General features: G+C 36.7%; 1 protein-coding gene across 1 annotated transcript in view; it reads right to left on the reverse strand.

Moving 5' to 3' along the window:
* snx19b (sorting nexin 19b) overlaps window positions 1–12023 on the reverse strand; it is a 28009-nt gene extending 15986 nt beyond the window's left edge. Inside the window, exons 1-11 of the mRNA XM_077566535.1 lie at window positions 11914–12023; window positions 11252–11490; window positions 9925–10119; window positions 7433–8638; window positions 6017–6215; window positions 5783–5883; window positions 5575–5694; window positions 5173–5297; window positions 4313–4406; window positions 2945–3104; window positions 1908–2049 (exon numbers count right to left, since the gene is read on the reverse strand). Of these exons, the coding sequence (XP_077422661.1) occupies window positions 1908–2049; window positions 2945–3104; window positions 4313–4406; window positions 5173–5297; window positions 5575–5694; window positions 5783–5883; window positions 6017–6215; window positions 7433–8638; window positions 9925–10119; window positions 11252–11455 (2546 nt within the window). The 5' untranslated portion in view covers window positions 11456–11490; window positions 11914–12023. The remainder of the gene's footprint in view (window positions 1–1907; window positions 2050–2944; window positions 3105–4312; window positions 4407–5172; window positions 5298–5574; window positions 5695–5782; window positions 5884–6016; window positions 6216–7432; window positions 8639–9924; window positions 10120–11251; window positions 11491–11913) is intronic.
* Between the last annotated feature and the right edge of the window lie 833 nt (window positions 12024–12856).

The raw sequence follows: 12856 nt of genomic DNA on the forward strand, positions 1-12856 counted from the left end.
TGGTGAAAGCGTTTTACAGAAGTAAAGCACTATTTAGGTGTTTGTGGCATCATTCATGGACAAAAAGAAGTGTAGAATTCACTAGAGTGCATGAAATAACATCGTTTCACAAAAAGCCCTTTTTCTCCGTTTTTTGTTTCAAAAAAGAATTTCGGTGAAAGTAACCATTTTCTATTGTTGATTACTGAAGAACGGAATAAGGTAGAAACAAACTTTGTTTTGAAAACAAACGAGAGTCCAATCTTTCATTTGGTAGAATGTGTGTTTCCATAGTCCAAACACAACATTTTCTGTGGACCTTGAAAGATCAGTCAAAATGCTTAAATCGGCTGGCACTGGCGACATCCCGTTTCTGAAGACGTCTGGCAGTGAAAGAGTTAAAGGTGCATTGTGGAGTTTAAAATGTTAATGTTAAAGCTTTTTCTACATCGTGCATGCTCCATCATTGCCCAGTTGAGTACAAAGAGCCCTGACTTTTTAACTAATTTACTCTGAGCCATTTTCACTGAAGCAAACCCCTTCGCTCTCGGCTGCTTTACTGCATTTTGACAGATTTTGCAAGGCCCATAGAATATTGTGTTTTATTGCTATAAAACATGGAAGATACCAAAAGAAAGATTAGGGTCTCTTCTTTGATCCAAGAAAAAAAGTATATTTCTATCTGTTTTCGTTTTGCAGCAATTAGCATTGGAATATAGTTAAGTTTCATCATTATTTACAAATCTATTAAGAACTGTGGGGAATTCATCTTGTTTTGCAACATGGCCCTGGTTGATCTCTTATACTCTGCTGCCACCTGCATAAAAGCCTTCTGTATGCTCTAGCATAAAAAAACAAACGTATAAATATGTCTTTGGGACACGTAATTTTTTTTAAAATAACACGTATTTATACGTTTTTGGGGGTAAATGAGTTAACTGTGAGAAGAAAAGAATTTCAGCCTCTACGTGCGCACACTCTCATGAGCCTTCGCCACTCAGTGAGATACGACTTTAAAGCAGGGTATGTTAAGTATATTTACTGTCAGTTGAAAGCTGTAATAAGAGTGTTCACCACTAGATGGCAGACATTGTTAAAGAGCACCTTCAACGAAGACGAAAAGAAGCCAGGACCAAATGAATTCAAGAAAATGGGAAAAAATAGTAAGTAAATTATATGTTCACCAAATTTAAATACAAACCTCTGCCTGCCTAATTTTTTTATAGACGCTATCAGACATGAAATATTTCAACCCAAGATACCACTATAACACAGATCTCAAGCTCACACGCAAGTGTTGGTTAGGAAGTTTGCGGTCCTGTGTGACAGCCCAGTAGCACTGGCGTAAAAATGGTGGCACCCTCCAACATTTATGTTGCCCATCTCTGCTCTAAAGTGTTGTGTTCTGTACAAGTATCATCACAATGTTATTCACTTTTAAAAACATATACAAAAGCAACAGACAACCCCTTTGTGTATATATAATACTTATAACACTAAACACATAATTGATATTAACAATTAATAACAAATTAAAAATTGTAAGTAATATCCATATGACCTTTGTCAATTTAGCAATATTTTCATCTACTTATGATTTTTTATCCAATTTATTATCCAAACCCAGGAAAGGATCACTTGAGCCCCTAATTTCTCTTGGCGTCCTCAAAGTAAATTTCCTCCCTCACATTTTTAAGACTTATTGGAACTGTCATGTAAAAAATTAGGTTGTTTATTAATGCCACTAAATTGTAAATAATGGTATGTTAAATACAAACACTGGTAATCACTATTTTATTCATTTGCCTCAGACAAATTAATTTACTTATTGATAAAGACTCATTTGTCTATTCCATATTTGTAAAATCTGCTTCTTACTAAATGTGCTTCTTTATAGTGGCACCTCAACATGCCTACATAAGCATCACCTGTTAATAAGGGTCCCAAACAGCAGCCTTATGGTCCTTTGAATGTTCTCAGTGCACAGCCAGCTCCACTGCTCTCTCGTTAGCAGACACAGGATGTTCAAAGAGACGTCAGCCAATGCCATCTCAGCTGCATCTGTGCCCACTACATAGAAAACATATCGTCACCAACTTAAAATAATGGCCAAAATAATATTAATAATATTAATAATAATAATAATAATAATGGTCTGCTTCCTGCCGTTGCCAGCATTTTTAATCAAGTACTGTATAAAAATATTGCTTCAGACATTGAACATGCCATTAAAAGGCAATATGACAGCTTACAATCATGCAGAAACTGTAGCTATGGTTTCTCCACTTCATCTATTTACCAACACTGCCCTCATGTGCATAGATTACAATACTGCATCTCTAATGTTGATCTACTAAATGTTTTTCCTCCACCACAATAGTTAGTTGGTTTTACATAATCATTTTACAGTGGTATGTTTACAAATCACTCATTCGCACAAACAGAAAGAGGAGCAAATCTTTTTTGCCTCTGAAAATGAATTATCTTTATCCATCTGGCATTAAGAAAAGGTATGTTGTTGATTTTTTTTACATCTTTGCATGTATAGACAGAATAAAACCACTTTATTTGTACTAGGGATGTCTGTGTAGCAACCAAGCTTACTTTTTTGACACCCGCAATTTTCATGCTGCCATACCCACACTTCATTCTTTTATTCTTTCTGTTATTTTTAGTATATGCCACAGGCCATTAAAAACGGCAGACTGTAAATTTCCCCTCTGCCGTAGTTTGGAAAAGCATTGCCAGTGGTGTCCAAAGTCCTGCTAACAAACAAATGAGGTAACAATATCTACGAAGCCATTTATACATGTTATACAATTGAGAGATCTGTTGGAATCCTGCATGCACTCACATTCACCAGCCAGAATAACATTTTTGTTTAGTTTGTGCATAGTCAACATGACTGAAGTCTTGACAAGAACAACAAATACACCATTACAACAGAGCCCCACTTATGCCTTACCATGTCCGTGTGTTAGCTTTTGGACAGCACGTTGGTGCTGGCATTGTTCGTGTTGTGTAACAATTGGACAGTCCTTGAAATTTGGCACAGATGTGAGGGACAGATTCTCTTGTTTATAGATAAAATTTTGCAGGTCCTCCAACGACATTCCATTAAACACCTGTGAGGGTAAATCAGAGAAACAAAAACTCAAAATACCGGCCGACTAAACACAAATCTCGAAATAAACAGGTTCACATCGCAGTTTGCGTGTCAAAATTTGTAATGTATTCCTCATTAATAAAGATTGACTGCCCCGAGACAAAAGTAGTATTGTGTCTGTAAGTCTCAAATAAAACTGAAGTGAACACGAGCGTTCTCGTCATTCACTTCAAAGAGCCAGCATATTACTGTCAATTTAAGAGACAGAGGCTGCGTTCACACTGCAGGTCTTAATGCTCAATTTGTATTTTTGGTCAAATCAGATTTTGTGTGTGTGTAATCATTCTCAATAAGTCTCTGCCTGCACGGCGTGCACGGACAAGGTTGCACGTGTAGTATGAGCACAAAGAGATAGGGAGAGAGCACGCTTGTCTGCAAGGGGGGAAAAAAACAAGCAAAACATATTCGATGGCATCAAGGAAAGTGCCAGTTAATGCTGCTTGATGTTAGATGCATTTCTAGCAACGACAATCCCTCCTGAGAAAATCTCCTCCAAAACAGGGCAAATATTTTCCAACAGAAAAGAAAAGGATCAGCTCCTCAAAGCTAAGGTACTTAAACTATATAAGTTATCGAGATGCAGTCCCCCAATTTTTTGTTTCACATATTTTAATTTTGTAGTGTTTTTGAAACAATTCAGTGTCGTTTCACTTTAAATTAGGCTAGCAGTTACATTATTAAAAGGTCAACAGTTAAGGTTTATTTGTACTTTAAGTTATTTTGTAGCTACACATACAATAGCAAATAAATAAAGGAATATTTTTTTAAATACATTTTATTTTATAACATTACATTAAAGCAGAGATTTTTAAAATAAATTTTGCTTCACTTATAGACAAGAAAATAGATAGCTGCTATACACAATATGAATTAAAGAAAACAAAAAGTATTGATTCTAGATAAAAGAAAAACAATTGTTCATTCATTATGTTGTCATATTTTTTGTGTTTAATAAAACCCTTGCTTCAGTTCCCTGTGACTAATCGGGGGGAAAAAAGAGCTCCTCAAAGTTAGGTTGCTCACCAAATTAAGCCATTGATTTGCAAAACTGCTCCACAAAGAAAAAAAAAAAAAAGAATGTTCCGAGCCTTGAAACATGTTCTAGTGTACCAAAACAATGAAAAACAACTATGGAAAGAACCGGTTCAAATGAATAAATAACTTTACCGTATGAGCTGGTTCCAAGCTAAACAAGACAGGTGGTCTTATATCTGAGCCATTTATAAATGGGATGCTTTTGCTGGAGAATTTCAGGCGTGACCTGAGAGAAGAGGGGAAGAAAATCATTTAGCTAAATGTGTTTAATGTCGACAAGTACACAAAACTATTACCGGTAAGTTAATTTAACATCAATGTAATTTTTAAACTATTACGTGTTGACATAATTTAATGAAAAGAAAAAAAACTGTGTAGTTAAGTTCACATCCTTGAATGAGTTGTGGGCTACTTTTGAGATGCAGTGCATTTGGCAGTATGGACTTGAAATAATGTTAGCAGATCACAGTGCAAATAATGCTACAGATGTAAAAAAAAAAATAAAAAATAAAATAAAGAGTGTCAAGCAAAGGTAGAGTGAGTATAAAGTAGATCTGATTAAATGCTTCGTTAGTTCCAGGCAATTGACATATGTCTTCTTGTCTCATTACTTTTCTGTTGATGGTTTTGTCTTTCACTGAGAGAGAAATAACTCACTTGTGGCAAAGGAGCCATAACCCTTTTGGATCAAATCCATTTAGAAATGGGAGTAGTATCATTTTCCATTAAAAACTCAGCAGCATTTAGTGATTGCAAAATAACAGGGTTACTGCTTGACTCTCACCATACACACAGTCAAGTAAATGATTTGTTGAATTTCCCTTAAGGGTTTCAAGTTAATAAGATACATACAAAATACGTAATAAGATAATGAAAATATAATTTTGCGATCCTTGGCGGTGCAGCAAGGTTGCAAATCTTACAGTACACTTCTCTCAATAGGCATGATTAGTTTTTTTGGGGGTATGATGTATGCATTCTCAATCACATACTTGCTCTTTTTGTCAGTATTAAGTTTCCCCCCATCCATCTCGCCCTCATTTTCCTCAGTTGGACTCTGAGGCTCTGAACGAGGAAATGCTGTCTTCAGAGTGTCCACGATTGCATTCACCACAATCTGCATAAACGTACAATCTTATAAACAAGCAAACATTGCAGCGTGCGCATTCATCAAGCTCTTAATGTTGCATTGATGGCAACTCAATCTAGTGCTAATTATTTCAATGGCAAAATAAGGCACCGAAAGATCATTTGTATCATCATGCTACCACAAAAAGTCTTGTGCATCTATGTCTAGCCATACTACAGGATATTGTAAATTAAATTTAAGCAGAATGTACGTATTTTTCATACTGTTCAGTTCGGCCAATGCAACGAAATGACCACCAACAAACCTTGTCAATGCGTGACACAATAAAAGGTTTCTTGACGAAGGCAATCCGGGCGTCTGTATTAAGAGCCAGAAACTCCTGCATCTGTTCACTGTTGGCTATTTCAGGAATGGCACAAAGATGCTGGGGTAAATTAAAAACAAGTAACGTAACTATTACATTGGGACGCAAAATAAATTTGGATTTGATGAAGTCTAAATGACCTACACACCTTTAGAAAGGTCTCCAGCATTCCTTTCCTGGCCTCTATCTTGTCGCTATCCATGTTTCCAAAGGGCATGTCCGGAAATATTTTCTTTGGACCTTTTACACCTTCAAAACAGTATGATCTGTAAGTCATTTAGATGCGGATTCATATGAATGCTATTTGGAAAGTCACTGTGCATGTGCACATACATTTTTATTAACAGCTACATTTCAAAGTAAAATGCTCTTCCAAAGCTACCTTTGATGAGTTTCTTTAATTCTGTTCTCTCTTCCACGCGTGCTTGTAGATTAAGAAATTCACTGTATCGTCTGTTGACCATGTGGTAGGCCACTGGGTGGATGGAAGACGGACTTTCAAAACCTGAGTTCAATGCGTCCCCATCCTCTGAGCATGGATGGACGTGCCCTGGGTTGTCACAAGCCATCGCCGTCTCATACTGAAAGACATCATCAAAAAAATAGATATGGCTCATGAAAATACATTTGTACAACACTATTTATTTTGTTCATTGTTTATACACGTGAATCAACACAAAAACAAGTAACAGTATTTGTATCTCTCATTCTGTCGAACTTCTTCCAACAACGATAAAAAACAACTAAATAAAATAAAAAAGTTGAACACCCTTTGTATATCGTGGTCTGCGGCTCAAAGTGTTGAGGTTTTAAACTTTTAGCTATCTATTTTATTGTAATTTGGTTACCATTAATATGTTATATTTATTTTGAGTCTTTTCAGAATTTGTATTCATCTTTAGCAACTTTATTGGCAAGTCATGAAGTGGAGTACTTTGATGAATGTGATGGATCATTATTCTGCATTAAAAAAAAGATCATGATTTCTTTCTTTCTTGATTGTCTTTCTGAAAGATGTACCGTCTCTTGAAGAAAGTGTCCTCTAAACACCGTCAGTAGATTTAGGAGTTGATTTTAAATCATTCAACCTGAAAAGGCATTTATCTGTTACGATATCAAACTTCACCAGAACTCCACCTCCACCTTCTTGCGTTTAAATGGAAATGGAGCTTTGTGCCCATCGCTGATCCAGCTGCGGAGCCATCTATCTGTTCCATCAAGAGTCACACCTATTTCAACAGTCCATAAAACCTTTAAATGAACAGTCTTCAAGTATTTCTTGGCCCAGTCTTGATGTTTTAACTTATATGCTTTTTTTCCCCCATTTGTGGTCAGAATTCAGCCTTCATTATACTGTATTAGCAAAGTCTCTGAGCACTGTACACCTTGTACTTGTGGGTACTCCAGTTAGGTTATAGTTGAAGAACATGCCAGTACTGGAAGACAACGGGTTCCTACCATATTTGAGTCTTTGTAAATCTTTTTTTCTTAACATGTTTCATTTGACCCTGTTGACCTTTTGCAGCAAAATAGTTGACGATTCTGAATCCCTCTGAAAAGTCTAGTATATTATGTTCTATTCAGAGTCAGTCAAAACGCTCAAGGTTGCCAAATAAAAGCATCTGCTGAATAATTATGCACACCTTGATTATTTGATATAGGTGTGGCTCTCCTTTGGCCACCCGCTCCCTTATTAAAGAAATACACCTGATCACCTCGATATGTCAAACCCAATAGGCATTCAAGTTCAGACAGCTTGGAATTGAGAAATATGGATGCAAAATTTGACAGTTCTTACTTTGATGGTGTAAAGTGTGTAAGGGTGTGAGCCAGTCCCACGGTGTTCCTTAGCTGTGATCGTGCCAGTGATACGAAGGTTTTGGATCATTATTGGTCCGTCTGGGCTGGTTAGAGGCTCAAAACTGAATGAAGGCAAGGGGGAAGAACCATGCAATGGGCTGATGACAGTCAGTTCATTGTTGTTCTCAACTGGTTCAACAACCAGAGGAAGCTCCCTTGCTTGGTTTGCTGAAGAGAAACTACCTGCACTCGCCAGGATCTGAAGGCTGCTGATGGGAGTGTTCCCTGTTGTTCTTTCCAATGAGCCATTTGGGTGCCCGGATGTCTCGGAATTCACCAAAACTAAAGGGCAGAAGAGATCTAATTGTTCAGAACAAAGACCCGCCAAGTCTTTGCCATTATTGATTTCAAGTCCACTTTCTTTATGTTGGTCATACAAAATATCCTCTTGTCCTATCATGACCAAAGAGTCAATAGAATTGAGTTTGTAGTTGGCTAATGGAGAGTCCAGGTCAGAATCATTTTCTTGATCAAAGGGATTTGAGTAGATTTCGCTCAAAGAATTTCTTAAGGTCGGACTTGTCTCCTCTTCTGTGTTATTCTGTTGACAATAGACCTCTTCTGAATTTGCACCATCGTGCATAGAGAATTCAGGCAAGACAGTCTCTGCAGAATTTTCCCTTTCAGTTTGAGCTTTTGGAGGAGGGACATCAGCACTGCTTTGGTGGGCATGCGTGTTCTCTTGTGGTAGAGTGAGCTCTAATTCAGTAGAGGGAAGTGGTACTGACAAATCCAGTGTCTGTTCTCCAATCATCTCCCTTGATTTATTAGAACTACCAAATATGTCTATCATGAAAAGATTTAACCAATCTGGGTCAGACAATTTATCAAAAAGAGGGAGCAGGACATTGCAGGTGATGAGTTCTCCGACAACAAATCGTCCAGTGCCTGTTTCTAAGTGAGGTGGGGGCACCAAAACATGCAGCAATAAGTCCACCAGAGCTCTTGTGTAATTGACTTCCACTGCCTCGCTGGTCATAACACAGTGAGGTGTGGCAACCTTGGAATATGCCTGCCATAACTTTTCCCTCTCACTATTTGCTTTTGTAGATGGAGACACCCGCTTCTGGGCAACTAGCTCCTTGGCTCGAAGGTAGTCCTGTAGATGGCAGCCAAACATTTCCAAGATCCTCTGGGTCAGTCTCTGCAGAAATACAAAAAGCCAATAAATGTGGACGGCAAGTTCATCTTTCCATACATTTTTCAAAACAACTAATTAATCAGGATGTGTACTTGAAAAAAAATTATCCCAGACAAATATTTTCCCAAAGTATTGGTATAGTTGCCCTCTATTGGGTCTTTGAAATCAGGGTTTTTAACAAATTGTACTTATAAAAGAATTGCAAAGTTAAGCCAACAAGGTAGTTATATTAGGGCTGCTCAATTATGAAGAAAATATTAATCACGATTAATTTGGTAATAATTGAAATCACGATTAGAACAATCATTTGCATTTTGGTACAAAACAAGAAAATGTTTAAGCATGTAAAAAATATTAAGACAAATAGATGAAACACTATAAATAGGCAAGTTGCTTTTGGACCAAACAGAATTTATTAGTCATTTTAAAATAAAAACGGTGCAAATAGATACATTTAAACAGCTCAAATATTTTTTCTCTTTTCCGATTTTGTAATTGTGGAGCGTAATAATTGAAATTGAAATTTAATTTCGATTAATTGCACAGCCCTAAGTTATAGTCCAAGTTGAGGACTGATAACCGATATTTGAAGCCGATATTCATTTTCAGTTAAAAAAGAAAATAAAAAATGGTGGGGGGGGGGGGTGGATTGGCATAAAAAAAAAGTCAAATACACATTGCAATCTTGACTTCGTTGCAATGTCTTAAAGCATTAATGCTTATTGAACAATTTTTCTGACTTTTTAAAATGTAGGTTTTTTTTATCTTAGAAAATATACTGTACTTCCTTTTAAATGTAATTATACATTTACACACACACACACCTCCCAAGGTTCTAAGTAAGTCTTAAAAAGTTAAATAGACACTTAAACTAGTAAATACCATAGCTGTTTTTTCCTTAAAAAAAATAAAAATAAAAAATAAAATAAAAAACTGAAATCTTAAACTTTCACATTTCTTTGTTTTAATGTCGAACAAAAACAAAAGGTTCAGGTGGTTCCCAGTGTCAGCAGCATCTCTTATAAAGTTAACTGAAAATTTATATAAATTGTTTCCTGAGATTAAAATGGTTTTGGCTTTACCTTTCATCGACCATCAAATAAAAATAAAAAAAATAAATAAATAAATATTTTAAAAAGCCGATACCGATATTCGTCAAAATGCCCAATATCGGCATCAATAATCTATCTCTAATGCTCTTATTACATTGCACAAAATGCACACTGTTTTTCCATACAAGCCAAGTATATCAACTATCCAACGAGGGTGAACGTCTTACAAAATAGTACCTGTCTGTCTAATTGCTTGGCACGTATCTTCAGCTCCATGCCCATAGAAATCATGGCCTCATGAACCTCCTTTTCAAAGCCACTCTCAGAGGACACAGTCATGTACCACGAGGAAACAAAGTCCCTGACAATCTTTGTCACTGAATTGTGGATTTCTTGGTCCAAGTTATGGTCATCCTCCACAGTGGAAGGAATCTGAAAATGAGCAACGAGGGAAGTGAAATTGGAGGTAAAGTATGACAGTAATCACTAATCAGTCAACTTAGTGTCAAACTATCTAGTCACACAGCATTAAAGTGGATATAAAAAGTCTACACACCCCTCTTCAAATATATATATATATATTTTTTTTTTTTACTGGGATTGTGGTTGTGTTCTAAATGAATCAAATAAATTCGAACTCTAGTTAAATGGGAGTCAGCACACACCTGCCACCATTTAAGTCTTGGTATTATATCACTAACATTTATGATACACTAACATCGCATCTTAGGGCACAAGCCAGGGTCAGCAGAGAAGATAATAGGTGTATTTTTTGTTCTGTTGAATTTTTTTATACTGCAAGGTACAACAACATGCTAGTGTGGTGTGTTTTGCTGTTCAACTGCATTGCATCATCATTATACTGTAGGAGTTTCTAACAATTACTTTATCGACAGCAGTGTTTCTCAACCCCAGTCCTCAAGTACCCCAATCCAGCATGTTTTCCCTGTCTCCCACAGCCAACACAGCTGAGGATCGTTGTCAGGCTTCATATAGAGCTTGCTGATTAGCTGTTTGAAACACCTGTGTTGGTTGAGAGAGACATGGAAAACAGGCTGGATAGGGGTCCTTGAGGACCGCGGTTGAGAACCACTGATCTACAGTATACTTGGGCAGCACATTATGATGCAGTAAACTACAAGGTTATATATAGCATGGATTGGGCCCTTTCAAAGGAAAATCTGTATAAATCTGATCAATACTATCATGTATACAACTGCAAAGACTTTTATTTTGAATGGATTATTAACTGTGAAGTTACAAAGAAAAATAAGCAAAAATTGTGTCAGTTTATATTTGACAAATTAAATTATTTATTGCAATTTAGTTAAGGTTAGAATGACACTGACTATGAAATGGAATTTACCAACATCCTAATAATGTACCCTGTGAATTGTGCTTTTATTAACTTGTACTGGAATCCATGAGTGACAAAATCCAGAAAAGGACAAGTGGGATATACTGTATTTTAAATGACTACAGTGAACCAAATTAAATGTCTAGTAAGTTAGTGTAGTATATACCATGATGCTTGCTTATTTGGAGTATATGGGTGACGATTTACCTGTTTCAGAGTGATAAATCGCTCCAGGTGAATCACACTGTTGGATTCCAAGATAGCCTGTGAGCCAAGCCAACCCCCAAGTACCACGAGGAGGCTGGTGAACACGCACAGCAGCCAGATATTAACAAGCAGATGGAAAAGAACAAGCCAAGCAATCAGCACGCCGAAGCCCAAAATACACCTCTGTCCCAGCACCTCTGCCATGACACGGAGGGGTGCTTGTCAAACATGCATCAGACCTAGAAAACAATACAGAAACATATGCGTTAGGTCGTTTATTAAAAGCTCAAAAACCAGCTACGCTCTCATATGCATATGAAAGCATGCTAAATCAATCGAGGGTTTTTGACGCCGAAAACCACCATTTGTGAAGCGATTGCTTAATAATGGCGATTTATTGATTTGACGCTCAGGCGAGTTGACGTAGCAGTTGAGCACCAAAGCAAATAAAAACAATTCTCTCCATGTTCGTGCAGTCTTGTGAGGCTTCACGTTACATTTGATAACCGTTACGTATCCGCTTATCCGCGTATCAGGTTTCTAAATGCAATGTTTATACTCCTTTTACGCTTAGGCGAAGCAAAAAAAAATGACGACATTGTCGGGGTCGAAAGATCATATAATAATGGGCCGGTCAGAACAACACAAATATATTATCTTACCTTAGCGTATGCTTGCCATGGCTAAAATAGAACAACAATAACATCCAAGCTGTTTTAAGCGATCAATCAACTAGACGTCTCGTGAGCTGTTTACTTCCTGTATCGTGACGTCATTGATGAGTTGAAACGCCCACTCAAACTGGCAAACGGTGTTTTTACACTGTACCCTGCCGAGATAATTTGCAGTCTTGAATAAATACATTAATAATAATAATAATAATAATAATAATAATAATAATAATAATAATAATAATAATAATAATAATAATAATAACTTAAAACTAAAATCAAATACTGTAATCTAAAGTGAACATGCACGTGTGCCTTTTAGAAACGTCTGCATTTTCTGGAAAGAGCAAGTCATCCATAATGAGGTCATTGTACATTATGACAACTGATGTGCATTGTCATAATTGATGCTTATGATCGATCTTGTGCCTTTTGTAATGTTAGCTATGTACGTGAGACAGAGACGACACAGTCATTCTCCTTAACAGTGATCTTTATCTCCCTTGCTTGCCATGTACAATAATCCCACATGTCACAACGATACACACATAGTTCCGCTTTATCCAACACCTTTGATGAGTGGAAATTGACTAAGATTTAATGAGCTTTAGTAAGACTGAAATAGGGAGAGTTACTGCTATGCAGAGGTCAATATATACATAATATGTAGAATATAGAATAATATCTAAAAAAATATATACGTCAACGTGGCACCCGAGGGCAGCAAGTAACCTAGTAGTTGGACTATGAGAGTAGCCTGAGGGCCTGTTGTTTGAATGTGATAATTTACATTTGGCCACCAGATATCGCTGTTTAGAGATGTTTCGAACATTCCAAAAGATCGATTATTTTCTGAATAAATAGTTCAAAAATGATTTGGTAATTTCAATGTTCTATTTCTGCCATCCCTACAAACAGGACTGTAGCTAATGAT

Source organism: Vanacampus margaritifer, chromosome 5 (assembly GCF_051991255.1).
Source record: "Vanacampus margaritifer isolate UIUO_Vmar chromosome 5, RoL_Vmar_1.0, whole genome shotgun sequence".
NCBI lineage: Eukaryota > Metazoa > Chordata > Actinopteri > Syngnathiformes > Syngnathidae > Vanacampus > Vanacampus margaritifer.